This window comes from Macaca nemestrina, chromosome 10 (genome assembly GCF_043159975.1).
Source record: "Macaca nemestrina isolate mMacNem1 chromosome 10, mMacNem.hap1, whole genome shotgun sequence".
NCBI lineage: Eukaryota > Metazoa > Chordata > Mammalia > Primates > Cercopithecidae > Macaca > Macaca nemestrina.
Window position 1 is genome coordinate 91,238,769 of NC_092134.1, and position 22,768 is coordinate 91,261,536.

At 42.8% G+C, this 22,768-nt stretch overlaps 1 protein-coding gene across 6 annotated transcripts in view; it reads left to right on the plus strand.

The window, feature by feature from the left end:
* Positions 1–15,253, plus strand: part of LOC105470123 (prickle planar cell polarity protein 1) — a 125,952-nt gene extending 110,699 nt beyond the window's left edge. For 3 of the 6 annotated variants that reach the window (XM_011721899.2, XM_071071849.1, XM_011721897.2), the window contains exons 2-8: positions 5,119–5,298; positions 7,331–7,444; positions 8,110–8,247; positions 8,871–9,074; positions 11,311–11,497; positions 12,424–13,287; positions 13,392–15,253. In XM_011721899.2, the coding sequence (XP_011720201.2) occupies positions 5,167–5,298; positions 7,331–7,444; positions 8,110–8,247; positions 8,871–9,074; positions 11,311–11,497; positions 12,424–13,287; positions 13,392–14,248 (2,496 nt within the window). In that variant the 5' untranslated portion in view covers positions 5,119–5,166 and the 3' untranslated portion in view covers positions 14,249–15,253. The remainder of the gene's footprint in view (positions 1–5,118; positions 5,299–7,330; positions 7,445–8,109; positions 8,248–8,870; positions 9,075–11,310; positions 11,498–12,423; positions 13,288–13,391) is intronic. The other 3 variants (XM_011721901.3, XM_071071850.1, XM_011721898.2) reach the window with 1 other exon arrangement.
* The last annotated feature ends 7,515 nt before the right edge of the window (positions 15,254–22,768 follow it).

Consider the following 22,768-nt stretch of genomic DNA (forward strand, 5'->3'; position numbering starts at 1 on the left):
TCATCTAAGCATGGTTCTACAAAAGAAAGAAGCAGCATCATTTAAAAAAAAGTTTTACTCTCTCATAACCCCAACTTTGAATAGTTCTGTTTCCATTATAATGCAGACTAGTTTTAAACCTGATTCTGCCCGTTTCATGTCATCAACCTTAAGAGACAATACCTGAAAATAAAGTTACTAGAATTTTTCTATTAGGTCTAATTTACCTGTGGTCTCATATGCTTGGCTTAAAACATGATGTTTTGGCAGACTACATACAGCCATGGTTAGGTATCCTCAGGAAGAACCTCAGCCATGACCCGGAGCAGAAGGAATGGCCAGGCTCCCTTCTTCCTTCTGTGCTGCCAAAGTAAATACCATATAGTGATTTAAATGCCTAAGGAAGGGATATTGTGAGGTCACATATACATATATATGTATGTGTGTGTGTGTGTGTGTGTGTGTATGGTTTTTTTTGTTTGTTTGTTTGCTTTGTTTTGTTTTGAGATGGAGTTTTGCTTTTCTTGCCCAGGCTGGAGTGCAATGGCATGATCTCAGCTCACTGCAACCTCCACCTCCTGGCTTCAAGCGATTCTCCTTCCTCAGCCTCCCAAGTAGCTGGGATTACAGGTGTGCACCATGCCTGGATAATTTTGTATTTTTAGTAGAGACAGGGTTTCTCCATGTTGGTCAGGCTGGTCTCAAACTCCTGACCTCAGGTGATCCACCCGCCTCAGCCTCCCAAAGTGCTGGGATTATTACATGCATGAGCCACCATGCCCAGCCACATTTTCATAATTTTTAGTGTAACTTTTTACAAGCGTAAGAGCTATGTTTAGCTGCCACTGCTTTCACCCAACTGATACACTTAAGAATAGACTCTCAGGATCTCTTGGCAAGTACAAGCAATCTTTAAAAATAAAGTCAGATGCCATGGCTCACACCTTTAATCCCAGCATTTGGGGAGGCCGAGGCAGGAGGATATTTTGAGTCCAGGAGTTTGAGACCAGCCTGGGCAACATAGGGAGACCCCATCTCTACAAAAATCAAAAACAAAAAACTTCGGTGTAGTGGCACATGCCCGTGGTCCCAGCTACTTGGGAGGCTGAGGTAGGAGGATTGCTTGGACCTGGGAGGTAAATAGGCTGCAGTGAGCCACTGCACTCCAGCCTGGGTGACAGATAAATAGGAAAAAGAAAAATCTAAATTGAAGTTTTTGTGTTATCAGGTAAACAAGTTGCTAGAAGCCAGGTACCATGGCTCACGCCTGTAATCGCAGCACTTTGGGGGGCCGAAGTGGGCAGATCACCTGAGGTCAGAAGTTCAAGACCAGCCTGACAAACATGGAGAAACCCCGTCTCTACTAAAAATACGAAATTAGCTGGGCATGGTGGCGCATGCCTGTAATCCTAGCTGCTTGGGAGGGTGAGGCAGGAGAATTGCTTGAACCCAGGAGGCGGAGGTTGCAGTAAGATAAGATCGCGCCCAGCCTTGGCAACAAGAGCAAAACTCAAAAAAAGAAAGGAAAATTAAAAGAAGTTGCTAGTGATGATGTCGCGACTCTTAGCACAGCCTGGTCCCAGTGGAGGCCATGCCATATAACTTTTGTTTTTTTTTTTTTTTTTGAGACGAAGTTTTGCTCTTGTCACCTAGGCTGGAGTGCAATGGTGTGATCTGGGCTCACTGCAACTTCCGGTTCAAGCAATTCTCCTGCCTCAGCCTCCTGAGTAGCTGAGATTACAGACACATACCACCACGCCCAGCTAATTTTTATATTTTTAGTAGATAGGGGGTTTCACTACGTTGGCCAGGCTGGTCTTGAACTCCTGACCTCAGGTGGTCTGCCTGCCTCAGCCTCCCAAAATGCTGGGATTACAGGTGTGAGCCACTGCGCCCAGCCAACATTTTTTTAATGTTTGTGTTTTGATGAGCTCTGAGAACTTGCCAGTGAATGTAATGTTTTGTCATTTTAAATATTCTCTGATATAAAGGAAAAAGAAAAACTTACCTCAGTGAATAAACTCTGAACCAAGTGCTCATGAGACCATTGAATTTTTACAATCCTTTTTGACTGTATATCCTTAAAATGCCTTCTGTGGATGAAGTGGGCTCCCCTCCAGTTGTGTCATTTTGTGTGTCTGCGGCACAGTAGCTTGGCTGATTCACTCAGGAAAAGGGAACTGGCTCCATCAGCACTCCCCACAGGAGGCAGCTTGGGGTTGCAGGGGTTTAGGATCACAGCCAAGACCGATCCTAAGACCACTTACTGACCTTGGACAGTTTACCCTGAGGCACATTGCTCTGAGGCTCAGCTTCCCCATCTGTTAAATGAGACACCACTTACAGTGGGTTGCTTGATAGAGTGATTAAATGCCGTAACACTAATGGTACCAGCCAGGCATGGAGAAGTAAGTTAACTGTCTACTAACAAATGAAACACAAAGCCATGCCTATAATGGAAAGGATATTGTCACTCATGGTTCTTCAGTTGGACTCTTTGTGCATGAATGACAGTCAGTCCTCAATGTACTTTGTTGAAAGGCTGGAATGAACTTGTGGGAATTGTAAGTTTGAGATGTGGCCAGAACTTCCAGGTGATTGGGAGGAGGGGATGGTGGGATTGTGGCATGTCGTGCTAACGTTGATTTACCTTGATTAGGATAGTAATTTACTGTACGTTTTTCACAAAAGGCTAATCAGGGAGTACAGCTAGCTGTAAAAGTAATTCAAATCTTCGGCAATCGGTATCTTTGTGCTAGCTTGGAAAATCCATGGCTTGTCTTAATTTGTGATGTTTTCTCTTGTTTTATAATCCAGTGGCATTTAATTTTTAGGTTCTATTGAATATTTATGTTCTTTGTAAGTCTGCAGAGCGAATACCTTAGTGTCTCCCCACTTAGCCTGATTTAGCAGGGGGCAGATGTTCATCTTTCATGATTTGGGTTAAATTGCATTGAAGGCACTCATTCTCCTGGTAGGAGTTTTAGAGTTACTAATTAAATTCTTAACCTCTGGTTCCCTTCCTTTGACATGTGGGAGTAGTTTTTTCAAAATATCCAAGACATTTTCTGACTCATTAACACATCCTTTTTTATTGAGGAGTCAGAGGAATACGCCTATGTTTAGAAAGCCTTTCCTTAGTCAAGACATGAATGAGTTGCACCTGTGTGAAATAATGCCTTGTTTAAAAGGTCATAACCTCCCAATGGTAGTGTAGGAAATGAGGTCATCTTCACTTTTTGTTCAGGGTGAATGCAAGTTAAATTTATTAGTTGGAATAATATATGTGTGGCATTGCTCCTACTGCTAATATAGATTGTAGCTATGAGGCGCTTGCCCTTCATTTGTTACAATGTTAATTTTCTCAATGTCCTATCATTTATAAAAGAGAAACCAAATATTTTAATCAGGTTTTATTTTATTTTTTTCGAGACGGAGTCTCGCTCTGTCGCCCAGACTGGAGTCCAGGGGTAAAATCTCAGCTCACTGCAACCTCTGCCTCCTGGTTTCAAGCAATTCTCCTGCCTCAGCCTCCTGAGTAGCTGGGATTACAGGCACCCACCACCACGCCTGGCTAATTTTTGTGTTTTTAGTAGAGACAGGGCTTCACTATATTGGCCAGGCTGGGCTCAAACTCCTGACCTTGTGATCCATCCGCCTCAGCCTCCCAAAGTGCTGGGATTACAGGCGTGAGCTACCTCACCCGGCTAATAATCAAAGGTTTTAATAGGTAGTATTGTTCAACACTCTTAGCATTTAGAGTTGAATTGAGATAGTTGCTGAAAAATGACTTAGTCTCAGGCTGAAAGTGTATGGGTTTTCACTGCCTTTCCTACTTGTTTAAGCAAATGAAAACTTTTTTTTTGTTTTTGACATCCTTCCTGAGATGGAAGAACGTTTATTAAGGCAGAAGAATTTTTGGAAGTCTGACATGTCAGTGTGTATGTGTGACTAGACTCTGGCTTTTAGCCATATGACCTTGGACAAGTCTCTTGACTTTCCTGAACCTTGTTTTCTCTAAAATGATTGAGTTGGGATAATTATATGTAATTTTCTTTTTTTACCCCATTTTTTTGTGGGTGAAAGGGCCAGGTATAAAAAAGCTCCATCTCTCCATCTGGTTCTGAAAGTTCTGATACTATTATTTTTTTTTTTGTGCCCTGGGATGAGGGATGATTTTTAAGAATCAGAAGAGACAAAGAGCATAAACGGTAATAGCAAAGGTCCTGGGTGGTAGGGCAGGGAATGTTGTCTTGACACTTTTATAGCCCTTCATCCAAGGAGGCTTTTTATTCAGAGGAGGATTTACATCTTTCTCTGCCCATAGCAGGCTGATGACATTTCACACATAGTAGGCACTGACTGCATAACTTTTCAGTGAATGCCTGCTTATGATGCAATTAAACATTTAACAGTCACCAAGCTGGATTTTATTTTCACATAGTGCTGTATTCAGACTGTTTGTTGAAGGAGCTCATTGATGAATGTCTGGCTGACTTTAGCCCTTAGTAAAGGCTTGAGGATTTAATGTGCAGTATAAGGATTTAATTGTGCTATTTCTATTTTGTGTGTAAACTCAGTTTAGTGTCTTACAAAACATAATTAGAAACCTGAAACCTAAGCAGTTTGGCTGAGAGGACCCACTCTCAGAAGGCAGCACTGCCTCAGTTGGAAAAATTGCTTAGGAAATACGGGGGACCGAGTGGGGGTCTTGAGCCATTTTTCATGGGGCATAGTAGTGGGCAAGGCAGATGGCCTGATCCCTGACACTTCCTTCTACAACTTATAGGATGTCACAAGGATTTGCGGGCAAGTTGGAAAGTCAACACATCAACTTTCTTGAGAACTTTTCTAAGGAATTGGCTATAGAGAGGCACCTTTTAAAGGCTCCTGGAAATAAACTAGCTTTGGTGGCATGTTCTGAAATTCTGAGCTGGCAAAGGGACTACTACCAAATTATATAGCTCTAAATTTTGAATTTCAGGGGGCCTGGGGGCTGGGGGGTGGTGACAGTAGTAATTTGGTTACTTTCTCTGGGCCCAGCTGTGTGTTAACAGCATTCAGTAAAAGCTCTGGGTCAGAGTAAGAGACATGCATTCAGGTTTTAGATGTCTTTGTTTTTTCTTATATTGTCCACAGCAGCCATTGTTTGATGTCCTGTGCCTGAAAAACCAGGCTTTAAACTCTATGCCTTTGGAGATGGAGCCCAAAATGAGCAAGCTGGCCTTTGGCTGTCAGAGAAGTTCCACATCAGATGATGACTCTGGCTGTGCGTTGGAGGAGTATGCCTGGGTTCCCCCGGGCCTGAGACCAGAGCAGGTAGGAACTTCATCATCCTATATTTACTCTTTGTTTTTCAGTGTGAGTTCAGACTTCAGAACATTATTTTGCAAATGGATAGAACATCACTGAGATGCTGGAATACCACCCTCCTCAGTCCTTATTCTTCTTTGTATGGCTTTGAAGTTTTACTTTTGAAGGTCATATTTAGTTTCTCAATGGAAGTTTCCAGTCTCGTCGTGCCCATGGTTCCAGAAGCCTCATAAGGATCCCATTTTTGCTCTAATGAATGAAATCCGGAGTACTACATATGCATTGGTTATATGTATTTCGGATGAATCCCTCTTGAGAGTGAGAGGAATTTACCTTTTGAAAAACTTCTGTGACAACAAAAAGGCAATAAAAGAAAAGAGAAAAGTTTCCATGCCAGTTCTCAGCAATGCTTTTGCTTTGGAAGCGAGATGGCAAGCTATCAGAAACCCTCTGAAGTGTTACTGCTTAGACATTTGACCTTTGATAACTTTGCATATAAAAGAGCCTGTCACTTACACCAGAGATTGGGAAAAAAAATTAGAGAGTTAATTTTATGCTTTGTTTGTGTTGTTATTTTAAGGAAGATGAGAACATTCTATATGCCTATTTAATTTTCCCAATATCTTTACAATGATTAACTTGTTGAAAATCACGTGATATTATTAAAAGAGCAAAGGCATCATTTGAAAATAAAGTTGACAGTGGGGTGTGTGGTTGCTTTGCTCTGAGTTAGGGTTCTGTTTCCTGTAGGGGGGGACATTTTTTGAGAATAGGGTATCCTTATTTATCCATGGCATAGCACAGTACCTGGCACGCATGTAGCTGATATTCAGTAAGTGTTTATAACTGTAAAAAGCTTCTAGAGCTGATAGAATGGGGAGAGGGTGGAGTACTGGTGAAGCAGTTAGAAAAGCAGTATTTGGACAAACTACTTAGAGAGAATCCCTTCTTACATCTAGGGTGGGTAGGTTTTGTGTGGTACTAAGGTATTGAAGTAGACAGGCCCTAAATTCCTGTCTCATGTCTTTTTTTTTTTTCATTTATTCCTTCTCAGCTCTGCAGTATCCTTTGCAGTACTCATTAAGGGATGTTCCTTTAAAGATATCAGAACACAAACAGGCAGAAATTAAGTTTTCCTTTCAGAATGAGCAAAGTACAGCTCAATATGGCTTCTCTCCAATTTCCCTGGGGAGACTGACTTCAGGTATTCAGAAAATAGCATACATGGAAGCAAAGAAAGCTGATGTTTGAGAGCACCTGATAAAGAAGAGTTTACAACATTTAGCTAAACAGCTTTTGTCTTTGTGATGTGTAAACTTCAGAGAGCAAATTCAGTGTGTTTGTGTACTGGGTGGATTTGGGGCCATGTCACATAGTCTGTGTGGTAATTTGCACAATTCACCCAGAACTCTCTCTCTTGCTGATCTCTTAGCTGACCCGTTGGAAGATTGGCTGAGGAAGAGTAGTCTTTTTTTTTTTTTTTTTTTTTTTTGAGATGGAGTCTTCCTCTGTCCCCCAGGCTGGAGTGCAGTGGCGCGATCTCGGCTCACTGCCACCTCCGCCTCCTGGGTTCAAGCGATTCTCCTGCCTCAGCCTCCCGAGTAGCTAGGATTACAGGTGTGCACCACCACGCCCAGCTAATTTTTGTAGTTTTAGTAGAGACAGGGTTTCACCACGTTGGCCAGGCTGGTCTCAAACTCCTGACCTCAGGTGATCCACCTGCCTCGGCCTCCCGGAGTGCTGGGATGACAGGCGTGAGCCACAGCACCAGGAAGAGTAGTCTCAAATGTGCATATTTTATGGTGCATAATTTATGATGTCCCTAATTTTCACTACAAATTACATTCCTGAAGAGCAATTTAGCAGCTGGGTGCTAGTTATCTGAAGGTTTGCAGTTCTGCTGAGTTGGCTCAGCTGGTCTCCTCATTAGCTACAAGAGGCCAAACCCTGTACCTAGGGAAAGGTAACTTTTAAAGATTAAGTGAGCTGAAATGCTCAGTTCTGTATACTGATGCCATTCTCACTGTCTCTTATGCAGATCCAGCTCTATTTTGCTTGCTTACCAGAGGAAAAGGTTCCTTACGTTAACAGCCCTGGAGAGAAGCATCGGATTAAACAGCTTTTGTACCAGTTACCACCACATGATAATGAGGTAAAATAGCCGGAAGAACGCTAATTAGAAAAAAGAAAAAAATGCATGAGAAGCATTGAGATGCTGCTCATAAACCCCATATCCTCACTGGTGAGGGCTCTCTTTTGCCTTTCTTTAGTTAAAATTTGGCCAGAGAATACAGCTTTCCATTCTTTGAGAGAAGAGAGAAAAGAGTATCAGTGTAATCAACTGAACACAAGTTGGTTTTTATAGTGTTTGCAGCCACCCACCAATGATCAGGAACCTACAAATGCCGGAGATTTCACTGCCCCTGCATCCAGAGTGAATGCTTTATGGTCATTCAGGCCTGCAGTTGAGTTGAGTGCATGTAGAATGGAGAGTAAAAGTGGCAGTTAACAAGTTTAAACCTTTTGTGGAAAGGTTAATGTCCTTTTTTTTTTTTTTAATGTCTGTGCTGATAAGGGTTTTCAATTAAACATTTCTTATTTAAAAAAAAAAAAAAAAGACTATTCCTTCACGCTGCATTTCCCTTTTTCTAGAGAGGCTGTAAAATTCGGATATGGTGTCATTTTAAAATCGTGGAGGTGTGACACAGGCGAGCTAAACTTACTATTTTATTTCCTGAAACCCTAACTCTGGAAGTAGAGAACTGGTGAGAAAGACTGTGCACTCAGTGTGGTGTTTCTGTTTTGCTTTCTGTGAAGGTGCGGTATTGCCAGTCTTTGAGTGAAGAGGAGAAAAAAGAATTGCAGGTGTTCAGTGCTCAGCGGAAGAAAGAAGCACTGGGAAGAGGAACAATTAAGCTTCTGTCCAGAGCAGTCATGCATGCTGTGTGTGAGCAGGTGGGCAGCCCCTTCTCCGATGTGTAGCTTGTGGCAGTGATGCGGATGGGGTGGATAGTTAGGGGTTATCCACTAACTATCTAGCAGAGGTGTGGGCCCTGAAAGCCTCCAAAAAGTGAGAGGAAGACAGCCTGGCTTTTTATTAAATAGCAATTCATGTTTCATATTTGTAACTAGCTACACTGCTGTGTATGACAGCAGGAGTCAGTCACCCTTGTGCAAACATTGGGTGAAATCCTGCCTTTGGTAGGATCCTGGCATGGAGGTAGGTGCTAGGATACATCTCGTATTCAAAAGAGGCAGAAACATAATGAAGACATTCAGATCTTTGCTGGCAGTTCTCAGAGTAGGAAATGTATCCAGCAGGAGGCTGGCACAGGAAAACCACTATTTGTGTGAATCACATTACACTGTCCTTAGAAACAGTCGTAGTATGTCTGAGACACATGCCTTGCAGTGGAGAATCACCAGTAATCCAGCATTAAAGAGCTATTTAATCACTAACAGAGGTGGCAAAAATAAACACATTCCTGACAAATTCGAGATTTATCCTAAAGTAGGAAAGCCTGAGAATCCCGTCTTTAAAAAATGATCCTTTTACATTCAAACCCATTTGTTTGTAGTGTGGGTTGAAGATAAACGGAGGTGAAGTTGCAGTGTTCGCCTCCCGCGCGGGCCCTGGCGTGTGCTGGCACCCATCCTGTTTTGTCTGCTTCACGTGCAATGAGCTGCTGGTCGACCTCATCTATTTTTATCAGGATGGAAAAATTCACTGTGGCAGGCACCATGCAGAACTGCTCAAACCACGGTGCTCGGCATGTGACGAGGTAAAAAAAGTTCATCCTTTCACACTGGGAAAAATAAGCTTAGATTAAGCCAATATTCCACTGTTTACATCTAAGCAAAATATTAAAATTTCCTGGATTTTGTTCTGTGTGCATGTTTTAAAGATAATCCTGTACATTCATACAATGAAGTAATCTATATTTGGTTGGTGCAAAAGTAATTGCAGTTTTTTGCCATAATGGTCAAAACCGCGATTACTTTTGCACCTACCTAATAGAAAGGGAAGCAGATGTCTTTGTACTTTGATAAGCATTATATCTTCAGTGCGTTGTGAGAAAATACAAGTTGCAGAAGAACATGTAGTAGATGGTCTTTTTTTGTTAAGGATTTAAAAAACAGTATGATACATGTATTTGTTTATACTCAGAAAAGGTATGGAAAGACAAATACCAAATTAGTAGTAGTTACCCTGGGGGAAGGTGGGAATGGATGATGGCTTGAAAGGAAAAATTTTTTCCCTTTAGCTTTTTATTTTAAAATAATTTTAGATTTACAGAAGAATTGCAAAGCTATTACAGAGAGGTCCTGCATGCCCTTCTCCCAGCTTCCCCTGATGCTAACATCTTACATAACCATAATATATGTATCAAAACTAGGAAATTATCATCAGTATAATACCATTAACTAAACCATAGTCTTTGTTTAGATTTTCCTAGTTTTGTAACAAATGTTCCTTTTCTTATCCAAGATCAATCCAGGGTGCCTCATTGCATTTACTCGTTGTATCTTAGTCTCCTTCCATGTGTGACAATAAACTTTGTTTTTATTTGTATACATTCATTTATTTGATCCTTTTTTTCAACAGTGTTCTATTTGAACATATTTTGGTTTTGGTCTTGGTTTTGTTTTGTTTTTTTAATTTTTTTGAGATGGAGTTGCTCTCTGTTGCCCAGGCTGGAGTGCCGTGGTGCAGTCTCGGCTCATGGTAACCTCCGCTTCCCGTGTTCAAGTGATTCTTGCACCTCAGCCTCCCGAGTAGCTGGGATTACAGGTGCCTGCTACCACGCCCAGCTAATTTTTTTTGTATTTTTAGCAGAGGCGGGCTTCACCATGTTGGCCAGGCTGGTCTCGAATTCCTGACCCGAAGAGATTCGACTGCCTCGGCCTCCCAAAATGCTGGGAATACCGGGGTGAGCCACCGTGCTCCACTGAACATATTTTGGACACCAAAAATAGAAGAACCTGCCGGGCTCGGTGGCTCATGCCTGTAATCCCAGCACTTTGGGAGGCCAAGGCGGGCGGATCATGAGATCAAGAGATAGAGACCATCCTGGCCAACATGGTGAAACCCCATCTCTACTAAAAATGCAAAAATTAGCTGGGCATGGTGGCAGGTGCCTGTAGTCCCAGCTACTCAGGAAGCTGAGGCAGGAGAATTGCTTGAACCCAGGAGGCGGAGGTTGCAGTGAGCTGAGGTCATGCCACTGCACTCCAGTGTGGTGACAGAGCGAGACTCCATCTCAAAAAAATAAAAATAAAAATAAATAAGTAAAAATAAAAGAACCAGCCTGGACCCCATGGTGAGACCCCATTTCTGTCCCAAAATGTTTTTCAAATTAGCTGGGCATGGTGGTTGTGCCCTCGTGGTCCCAGCTACTCAGGAGGCGGAGGTGGGAGGATCACTCAAGCCCAGGAGTCTGAGGCTGCAGTGAGCTATGATTGTGCCACTGTGCTCCAGCCTGGGCTACAAGTGAGACCCTGTCTCAAAAAAATAAAGAGTCCTTAATCTGGAGATGGCCACCAGGTCAAATAAAGCATTATCAACACAAATGCTGTTCACTCAATTCCAGCATCTGTGTAGCTATAACTGTGTTGAGTCCACAGACATTTTTATGACTTTTCTTTCTACTGAAACACCAAATTATTTCACTAAAGTATTTCCGTGTTAATGTGTTCTTTGCCAGATTATGCCAAGGAAATGTTATTGGGGAGCAAAAATAAGACCCAGTGAATTACTTCTAATGTAGAATTCTGTTTTGTCAGGTTGAAGCAAGTATTTATTATTTAGTTTCTTTTTTCAGTACTGTCAATTTATGCTCTAGTTTGTAGCTAAATCAAGTTAGATTTAAGCTTGTGACTCTAAGAAACAAGGTTAGCTATTTGATTTTTTTAAGAGCCAGTGTCTGTCCATTGCCCAAAAAACATGCAGTTACTTGGCCTTTAAAATAGTTCCTAATGATTTTCTTTCATTCTCTGGTTTCACGTTTCTTTTTGAAGATAATTTTTGCTGATGAGTGCACAGAAGCTGAGGGTCGCCATTGGCACATGAAGCACTTCTGCTGCCTTGAGTGTGAAACGGTCCTGGGAGGACAGAGGTATATCATGAAGGATGGCCGCCCCTTCTGCTGTGGCTGTTTTGAGTCTCTCTATGCGGAGTACTGTGAAACCTGTGGGGAACATATTGGTAAGTCCACAGCCAGCCCGTCTGCCCTGTCACCTAGCCATTAGTCTGTCTAGAATTATCCACAGTCTTATTTTTTCTTTTCTGTTTTTTAAAGTTGAGATATAATTTACATACAGTGAAATGTACAGATCTTAAATGTTCCAGCTGATGAAATTTGACAAATGAACAGAGAGTCGATTCTTGTTTTTCATAGTAGTTGTGTTCTGTGAAGTTACTGCGAACGCTGGATTAGTGAACACTGAACCGTTGCTCGTGGGGGAATACAGGGTTAGGTTCCTATGAGCCTCTGGGCACTGCCGTTTCATCAACCCATCAATGCATAATCTTGTTTCATGTGTGTTTTTGCTTAAAGCCACGGCTTTATTGAATGTACATTGTTGATGCATTAATATTGAATTCACAGCCAGTAGTACCATACTCAAGATTAGGAGCTTATGTAATACGTCTTTTCTCCATAAGGCACATCACAGCCTTCTTGCCCTTAGGAACATGACAGCATTTCAGCACTGTCAGCATTACACTTGGGGTCATTTTAAACAGCAAACTCACCAACAAAAAGCACAAAAACGCAGAAAACATGGCAGTAGATAGATCAGGAATGCGACACTTGTCTACAATATGAGAGCTGAAACAAAAGGCTGGAGCATCTCCTGGATCAGTGCGTGTTGGTTCAATTCATATTTTTACCACTTTGCACATCTGCGAATGACCATGAAAGGGTTGCCAATATTAGTTTGGGGGTTGTGAATAAATTTTTATGAGTAGGCAAATTCACAAATACAGAATCCACAAAGAATGGGGATTAATTGTATCTGTGTCACCCACACGGCTCCCCATACCCATAATCTTTATTTTCTTCATTTCTTCCTTATACCTTGTTTCAGGCATTAAACCATAACTTATTTATTCTGTCCTTTTCCAAACAGGTGTGGACCATGCGCAGATGACCTATGACGGGCAGCACTGGCACGCCACAGAAGCATGCTTTTCTTGTGCCCAGTGTAAAGCCTCTTTGTTGGGATGTCCCTTCCTTCCCAAACAGGGTCAGATTTACTGCTCAAAAACGTGCAGTCTCGGTGAAGACGTCCATGCCTCTGATTCTTCCGACTCTGCATTTCAGTCAGCTCGATCAAGAGACTCCCGAAGAAGTGTCCGAATGGGCAAGAGCAGCCGGTCAGCAGATCAGTGTAGACAGTCTCTCCTCTTATCGCCCGCTCTGAACTACAAGTTTCCTGGCCTCTCAGGCAATGCCGATGACACCCTCTCTCGAAAATTGGATGATCTGAGTCTCTCCAGGCAAGGAACGAGTTTTGCCGGTGAAGAATTTTGGAAAGGCAGAGTAGAGCATGAAACTCCAGAAGACCCTGAAGAATGGGCTGATCATGAAGATTATATGACGCAGCTCCTCCTCAAGTTTGGTGATAAAAGCCTCTTTCAGCCACAGCCCAATGAGATGGATATTCGAGCCAGTGAGCACTGGATATCTGATAACATGGTTAAAAATAAGACCGAGTTAAAGCAAAATAACCAGAGCCTTGCAAGTAAAAAATACCAGTCTGATATGTACTGGGCACAGTCACAAGATGGCCTGGGTGATTCTGCTTATGGCAGCCACCCAGGCCCTGCAAGCAGTAGAAGGCTCCAGGAATTGGATCTGGACCATGGGGCTTCAGGGTATAATCATGATGAAACACAGTGGTATGAAGATTCCCTGGAGTGTCTGTCAGACCTGAAACCAGAGCAAAGTGTTCGGGATTCGATGGATTCTTTGGCATTGTCCAATATCACAGGTACGTAATCTAGGGATTATGGGGTATTTGAAAAAAAGAGCTGCTAATTATTGTTGAATATTAGGATGATTGAGAAACACATCTTGTTTTGGTCTCTCTTCTAGGGGCTTCAGTGGATGGAGAAACCAAGCCAAGGCCATCATTATATTCGCTGCAAAATTTTGAGGAGATGGAAACAGAAGATTGTGAGAAGATGAGCAATATGGGAACTTTGAACTCTTCCATGCTGCACAGGAGTGCAGAGTCCTTAAAGAGTCTAAGTTCAGAGTTGTGTCCAGAGAAAATCCTGCCTGAAGAGAAACCAGTACATCTGCCAGTGCTCAGAAGGTCCAAGTCTCAGTCCAGACCACAGCAGGTCAAGTTTTCCGATGATGTCATCGACAATGGGAACTATGACATTGAAATCCGGCAGCCTCCGATGAGTGAAAGGACTCGGAGACGCGTCTACCATTTTGAAGAGAGGGGATCCAGGTCTCATCACCACCGCCGCAGGAGAAGTAGAAAGTCGCGCTCTGACAATGCCCTGAATCTTGTTACAGAAAGAAAATACTCTCCCAAGGACAGACTGAGGCTGTACACCCCCGATAACTATGAGAAATTTATACAGAATAAAAGTGCCCGGGAGATCCAAGCATACATCCAGAATGCTGATCTTTATGGACAGTACGCCCATGCCACTTCCGATTACGGCCTGCAGAACCCAGGAATGAATCGGTTTCTGGGACTCTATGGCGAGGATGATGATTCCTGGTGTTCTTCCTCTTCCTCCTCTTCCGACTCGGAAGAAGAAGGATATTTTCTTGGACAACCAATCCCTCAACCCCGGCCACAGAGATTTGCCTACTATACAGATGACCTTTCTAGTCCACCGTCTGCACTTCCCACCCCTCAGTTTGGTCAGAGGACAACAAAATCCAAGAAGAAAAAGGGACACAAGGGCAAAAATTGTATTATTTCTTAACCAAGTAGTGATGGAGAGCATTTGTTTAAAACTTAGCCATTAATCATCTGAATCGTATCCTTTTCTTCCATAGGAAAGTTGTGAAAATAGTTTAAAGTGCTTCCTTTGCCCATGTAAATGAGAACCCAACTGCTGTTTACGTGTCAGATTAACATTTGAAAGGTGTGATTTCTCCAATTTACCCTCCTTGGATGGTGCCAGGTGGACGTGACATCTTGTGCCTATCGGGTGCGTTACAGATCGATACAGCTGCTTTGGTTTCCAATCCTCAAGGGAATACTCAAGATGCTGTCTCAAGGGGATTGGATGTGGGTGTTGATTTTAGAAGATGGAGAACTCCAGCCACCTTTGTAAAGCAATAGTGTTTGTCATTTATGTAAGTCAGGTCGGTTCAGGTCTTGGTAGTCCGTCTTGGTGTGAGGCATGCCAGTCACGATGACCTAGCTAACACTGTGCATCTTATTGTGAGGCCAACTTGTCCCTTCCAACCCTCTTTGGCCAGGTAAACATTGTATTGTATCAGCGCCAGCTACAGATTGAAAAAAAAAAAACAAAAAACATTGCTATTTATAACTTAGTATTTCATAGACTTAAGTGTATTCCTAATTTAACGGTGCAAATATTAATGTATATACTGTACAGTTCAGATTTTAAAACTGATATTTTTATATCCCTGAATTGTAAGCTGTTTGTTACGCTGCAGTGCTAGATTTGCTAGGGAACCAGAATTTATGGATGAACTGATTGCTTGTATTTTAGTCAGGGTTTATAAATGTAGATGGTCAAATTTATATTGCTTAGTGATGGAAAATTCAATTTTTTTGATTTTTTTTCCCAAATATTAAAAAAGGCTCTGTATGCATGGTGGGGCTATGTAAATACTCTACAAGTATGGCCCTGTTAATCTTCCAAGTGTTATTTATGGGTCAAGCAATGTAAACTGTATAAATGTAAAAACAGCCCCCCACACATAACCCCTGGAATATATGGTAAAAACAAGTAGAAGCTGTTTCAGTGAGTGGGTTTTTTTCCCCCTGCCTGCGGAGGGTGCCTTTCTCATTTTCAGCAAGGTGATGATTATCTCATGGGAAATGACAAAGATCTGCTTTTGTGGCAGAGGACTTTGTAGATTTGTTATTTTAAGAGAGGTTATTCCTTTTTATTCCTTCCCTCCCGCTAATTTGTTGGCCTTTAACAGCAATTTTGGAAACTGGGTCTTCTGGTTATGTTTTTGTTTTAAAATCTTTAAATTAGAGGATGCTGTGCCATTGGGTGCTTTAAGTTAATATGAGTTTCTGGTTCAAGGAAAACTTATGTTGGATCTGAACTAATGAGCAGATATTTTGATATGTGCCATTCTTGCATATACATCTCAGTCCTAACTAAAGGTGCTAGTGGCATCCAGGACCTTTGGGGAGGCATTTAAAATAAACGCTTAATAAATAACAAAACTACCTTTCTGAATATAAATATTTGCAGATGTATCCAGATAACTTCCATTTTGTGCCTGTGTTCAGGCATGATTTATTTGGCAGTTGTTCTACCATTAACACACCTCCATTTGTCTCGTGTGTCCACACGCCCCACTTGTAGGCCAGAAATAGGGCTTCAGACACAGAGGCATTATTTTTTCCATATAGACTGGAGTGGGGAAAATTTGGCCTTAGGGAGGACAGACACAAGTCCAACGGGTAAACCAGCAGTAGGTGGACAGCCTTCCCACGCAAGGGTTTGTATCTGGGCTACACAGATCCCCTTCAGAAAAGCACCAACGGTGAGCGAGTTCTTTACTCAGTAACTTAACAGTCCCTGGTCTGGTGCCTTTAAAAAACCATCAGCAATGAAAAGGAAGTGCATACACATCACAAAAAAATTCAAATAGGGCAAAAGTCAGAGACAGCATCTCCTTTCCATTCTTCATCGCAGATCCCCAGTTCCTCTCCCTAGAAATAACCACTCTTACCCAGTTCTAGTGTCTCCTTCAGACATTCAAAGCACATTTGTATAAATGTCTCTCTTAAAAGTGGTAGTGACCTATATGTGCTGTAACTTGCTTTTTTTCCCTTTACATGTGGACATTTCACACTAGTGCATATAGGTCTACCCATTCTTTCAGTAACTGCTTAATAGCTAGCCTGCTTTTGGAATATCTTTAACCAATCTCTTAATGATGGGGTTGACTTTCCTCATACATTATGCTACACTGGCACATGTGCACATAAATTGGGAGCAGTGTAGTTACTGGGACAAGGTTATGTATTTAAGACTGATGGATATTGCCAATTTTTCTCCAAAAGAAATTCTCCTGATTTACATTAATATAAATGAGAGTGTTCCATCACAACTTCTCAGTGTATTAGCAGATTTCTTGATTTTGAAGAAATTTTCAGAACCTGTGCTGCCATGAGTGGGCATCCTTTTAGAAAAGACTGTTGCAATATGTTGCTTATAAAGGATGGATAATAAATAGTAAACAGGTGATACTTAGCCTGGAGAAATGCAGGTATAAGGTGAAGGTACTGCCCTCACTTTTCAGATACATTCTCAAAACATAAGGGTTACATAGCCTGCAAAAGGCTTAAGGAAGTGCAGAGATACTTATTCACAATAGTAATGTAACTTTTTTTTTTTTTTGAGATGGAGTTTCACTCCTGTTGCCCAGGCTGGAGTGCATCGGCACGATCTCAGCTCACAGTAACCTCCGCCACCCGGGTTCAAGCAATTCTCCTGTCTCAGCCTCACGAGTAGCTGGGATTGCAGTTGCCTGCCACCATGCCCGGCTAATTTGTTATATTTTTAGTAGAGACGGGGGTTTCACCAAGTTGGCCAGGCTGGTCTCGAACTCCGGACCTTCAGGTGATCCACCCGCCTCAGCCTCCCAAAATGCTGGAGATTTACAGGCATGAGCCACTGCGTCCAGCAATAATGTAACTTTCAAGCTTAAAAATTGATCCCAGTTTGTAGCAATAACAGAAGACTATCTACAAAGGAAGAAGGAAGCAACTGCCTTACAGTTCTGTAAAGAATTGGCAAGAAAATAAAGCCTATAGTTGCTTAGTCTGTTCTCACGTTACTACAAATAACTGCCAAGACTGGGTAATTTATAAAGGAAAGAGGTCTAACCCAGTTCCGCACGGCTGGGGAGGCCTTAGGAAACGCAATCATGGCAGAAGGTAAAGCAAACGTCTTACATGGCAGCAGATGGAGAGACCGTGTGAAGGAAGCGAAGGGGGAAGAGACCCGTTATAAAACCATCAGATCTCATGAGAATTCACTATCATGAGAACAGAATGGGGGAACTGGCCCCATAATCCTATCATTTCCTTCCCTCCACAGGTGGGGATGACAGAGATGAGATCTGGATGGGGACACAGAGCCAAACCATATCATTCCGCCCGTGGCCCATTCCATTTGCTCTGAAAGTTGTTACTAGATCTACTTAACAAGAGTTCAAAGTATCTGGTCAGTCACTAAACTCCAAAATTGGATCTTGAGATAATTTTTTTTTTTTTTTTTTTGAGACAGTTTCGCTCTTGTTGCCCAGTCTGGAGTGCAGTGGCGAGATCTCGGCTTACTGCAACCTCCGCCTCTCGGGTTCCAGCGATTCTCCTGCCTCAACCTCCCAAGTAGCTGGGACTACCACCCCAGCTAATTTTGTACAAAATTACAAATTACTGGTAATCCCAGCTACTTGGGAGGTTGAGGCAGGAGATTTAGTAGATGGGGTTTCTCCATCATTGTCAGACTGGTCTTGAACTCCCGACCTCAGGTAATCTGCCCACCTGGGCCTCCCAAAATGCTGGGATTACAGGTGTGAGCCACCGTGCTTAGCCTGATAAATATCAAATGTTAAAACGCTGCAACTGGCCGGGCACGGTGACTCACGCCTGTAATCCCAGCAATTTGGGAGGCAGAGGCGGGCGAATCACTTAAGTCAGGAGTTCGAGACCAACCTGGTCAACATGGTGAAACGCCATCTCTACTAAAAATACAAAAAAATTAGCTGGGTGTAGTGGCAGGTGCCTGTTAATCTGAGCTACTCGGGAGGCTGAGGCAGGAGAATCTCTTGAACCCAGGAGGTGAAGGTTGTGGTGAGCTGAGATCACGCTGTTGCACTCCAGCCAGGGTGACAGAATGAGACTCCATCTCAAAAAGAAAAAGAAAAAAACGCATCTAATCTCTACGCAGGTGAAGCAGAACTTTAACGGTTGCATTTTCCTCACTTCTCAGCAGTCACTGGAGAACACTTTGCGGAAGTCCTATGGAAGAATACTGGCAAAAAGTCAGTGGGAACTCCTTTCAGCTCTGGTTAAAAAGATTCCAAAAAAAAAAGGGGGGGGGATTAATTTCGTGTGTGCATTTGTTGCTGCTCTGTATACTCTGCTTTATTTTCTTTTTCTTTTTTTTTTCTCCCATTATCGTCTGGGCTGGAGTGCAGTACCGCAAACTTGACTCACTGCAACCTCCATCTCCCAGGTTCAAGCGATTCTCCTGCCTCAGCCTCCCGAGTAGATGGGATTACAGGCGCCCGCCACCACATCCGGCTAATTTTTCGTATGTATAGTAGAGACAGGGTTTCACTATATTGGCCAGGCTGGTCTCAAACACTTGACCTCGTGATCCACCCGCCTCGGCCTCCCAAAGTTCTGGGATTACAGGTGTGAGCCACCGCATCCAGCCTATACTCTGCTTTCTATTAAATAGTTTCTGAGTTACAAAAGTACCAGAAGAGAAAGGAGATGTCATTTGCTGTCTAACCCTCTCACTTTAGACACAAATCATGTGTCTTATGAAACGGGTAGTGAAATTGGAATGGGTACCCGAGACTGCTAGATCTGCATGTATGGCATGGGTCCCTTTCAGTTTGGGTGATGGGACCCAGGGCTTTAAATTGTGCTGGAAGTATTGGGTGGACATATTTCAGCAGTGCCCAGAGGATTTCAGAACCATTTATGATGATGATGATGATGATTTTTAAGAAGGCTAGTCAAGTGAAGCAGTGGGAGTGGAGAAGGAACAAAGAAATCTGTAACTGGTTGTGACCAACTAGTTGTAAACACCACTGCACTTGAAGCAGCCGATTTCACAACCTTTTTTTTTTTTTGAGATGGAGTCTCACTCTGTTGCCCAGGCTGGAGTGCAGTGGTGCAATCTCGGCTCACTGCAGCCTCTGTCTCCTGGGTTCAAGCGATTCTCCTGCCTCAGCCTCCCAAGTAGCTGGGATTACAGGCGTGTGCCACCACGCCTAATTTTTGTATTTTTAGTAGAGAAGGGGTTTCACCATGTGCCAGGCTGGTCTCGAACTCCTGACCACAGGTGATTGACCTGCCTCAGCCTCCCAAACTGCTGGGATTACAGGCATGAGCCATCGCGCCCAGCCTCAGAACAGTTTTTAACAGTGTAGGCACACTTTGTTTCTTGGGCTGCTGTTTTCTAATAAACTCCCGACTACTGCCATGGAAAAACAATATTGCTTGACCATCAGATTTTTCAAAAGATACCAGATATCTGAATTTTTGTAGGCATCTCCCAGCTTTTAAATGCTAGCAACAAATTTAAATGTTTCTGAAACACTGTTGAACAAAATGAGCCTGTCATTAGCCAGTCTCCAACCCCTGAGTTGTAATTTCAGTAGTCTAGAGCTGATTCCCTTATCTCTTAGAACTGTTGAGGGGAGGCACAACTAATTCTTGTTTATAGAAATATATGTGTCCTTTATTCAGGTGCAGTGGCTCATGCCTGTAATTCCCGCACTTGGGAGGCTGAAGCAGGTGGATCACCTGAGGTCAGGAGTTCGAGACCAGCCTGGCCAACATGGTGAAACCCTGTCTCTACTGAAAATACAAAAATTAGCCGGCCGTGGTGGCCTGTGCCTGTAGTCCCAGCTACTCAGGAGGTTGAGGCAGGAGAATCGCTTGAACCTGGGAAGCAGAGGTTACAGTGAGTCGAGATTGTGCCACTGCACTTCAGCCCGGGCAACAGAGTAAGACTCCAGCATAAATAAAATAAAATAAATAATAAAAAGAATAAAAAATAAAATAAAATATAAAATAAAATAAAATAAAAGTGACCTTTTGGGATGCATGAAGAAGAAAATCTATTGGGATCCAAGAAAATTCCATAAAAGTCTCATCAATTCAATCTTAGTAACGCAATTATGATAAAATCATTTTTAATTCAGTCAAATGAGAAAATTGCTAATTGCCTGGTTAGATTCTCCAGCCATTCACCAGAACAGTCTAAAAACAGAAGGCATAGGAGCATGGGTTTTCTGTAAACACACACCATTAGAAAGGCTTCCAGGTAAACTGGGCCACGGAGAAATGTGCAGAAATAACTGAATTTTGCATCTCTGAGCTCACATTTTGCCGAGGTTATAGAATCATAAACTTTACTGGGGGAATAAGGCTTAAGGATGGCCTTTTCTTTTTTTAAAGAGATGAGGTCTCACCCTGCCAACTAGGCTGCAGTGCAGTGTTGGGATCACTGCAGCCTCAAATTCCTGAGCTTAGACGATCCTCCTACCTCAGCCTGGCAAGTAGCTGGGACTACAGAGGTACGCCACCATGCCAGGCTAAGCATGGCTTTCAAAATGGTTTGGGTAGAGAATATGGAGGAAAAGAAAGACACTGAGTGTATAAATAGACTTGGCCACAGGATTAGAGCCAATTCATTCTGTTTGAACAGACCCAAGTAGCTGGTCAAACATTACCATTTAAGGGATCAGCTTCAGCCTCAACTTTTTAGAAAAGAAATTTCACATCTCTATTACCATATGCACAAGGTGCTGTTATGCCAGCTTTCAAAACAACTTGGGACATACTGTCAAATCATTAGATTCCAGACAATGGTAATAGTACAATTAGGAATACGAACCTTAAGCCAGGCGTGGTTGCTCATGCCTGTAATCCCAGCACTTTGAGAGGCTGAGGCGAGTGGATAGCTTGAGGCCAGGAGTTTGAGGCTGCAGTGAGCTATGATCACACCACTACACTCCAGTCTGGGTGACAGACCCCATCTCTTAAAAAAAAAAGGATGAATTTTTTTTTTTTTTTTTCCTGGAGACAGAGTTCCACTCTTGTTGCCCAGGCTGGAATACAATGGCGTGGTCTCAGTTCACTGCAACCTCTGCCTCCCAGGTTCAAGTGATTCTCCTGCCTCAGCCTCCCAAGTAGCTGAGATTACAGACACTCACCACCACACCTAATTTTTGTATTTTTAGTAGACACAGGGTTTCACCATGTTGGCCAGGCTGGTCTCAAACATCCTGACCTCAAGTGATCCACCCGCCTCATCCTCCCAAAGTGCTGGGATTACAGGCGTGAGCCACCGTGACCAGCCGATAATGTTAGTAATTGTTTTAGCATTTTTCAAAAACTGAACCAAGCAATTGCCATTGGGAAAGCCAATTCCTAGTCTGATAGAAATCCACCACAAAGTTGATCTTGCATTGTGGCTGGCGCAAAGCACACCTGGACTCCAGGATTCAAATGTGGGTTAGGAGACCCTCCTCTCTCATTAGCTCATGCAGGTTAAGTGCTCTGACCGTTTCCACTCTGTAAAATGAGAGTGCTAGACCAGCTCAAAGGCTTCCTTCCAGCCTCAGTCTTCTGTGGTGACTGGACTGAATTTATTAGGTCAGCAGGAGTCTTCCTACTCAGTATAAAGTGTCGTTTCTCTTTTCCCTTTCACTTACCAACATATTTGCCTGGCAAGGATTCCTTAAAGGATGGAACCCTACCCCCACCCTCAAAGACCATGGATTATGGGAGTTGGGAACTTTAAAGAGGGTCTTTTAAAAATATATATTAATGTTTGGGACTTGGGGTGGGGAAGAGGTTAAACTAAATAAAGAAGCAGGCTGGGCAGGGTGGCTCACGCCTATAATCCTGGCACTTTGGGAGGCTAAGGTGGGCGGATCACTTGAGGTCAGGAGTTTGAGACCAGCCTGGCCAACATGGTGAAACCCCATTTCTACCAAAAATTCAAAAATCAGCCAGGCGTGGTGGCACATGCATGTAGTCCCAGGTACTCGGAAGGCTGAGGCAGGAGAACCGCTTAAACCTGGAAGGCAGAGGTTGCAGTGAGCCAGGATAGCACCATCGCACTCCAGACTGGGTGACAGAACAAGACTGTCTCAAAAAAAAAAAAAAAGAGAAAGAAAAAAGAAGCTTGGGGATGGTTATTTCCCTATCAGTGCATATGCTTCAAGTTGGCTTTATTGCCATTAAGTAGACAGTTTGGAGACAATTACAGAGTATGTGGAGGGCAAGATATTTTACTCCACATTATTTCTCCCCAGTTACCAGGAGGAAAAGTAAGATTTTTTTCCCTACCTCAGAGTGCTATCAGCAGCAATCTTAGTCTTGAATCTCTGAATACGTTGTAAGCAAAGCTGAAAAGGTGCTACATTTAATGTTGGTTCCTAAATAGGAGAGTTGAATTACCAGGTTCATTCTACTTAAATGGCTCTTCTCAAACTCCGTGTGTTCTGGTGCAGCAGCCAAAGAGACCGAGTCC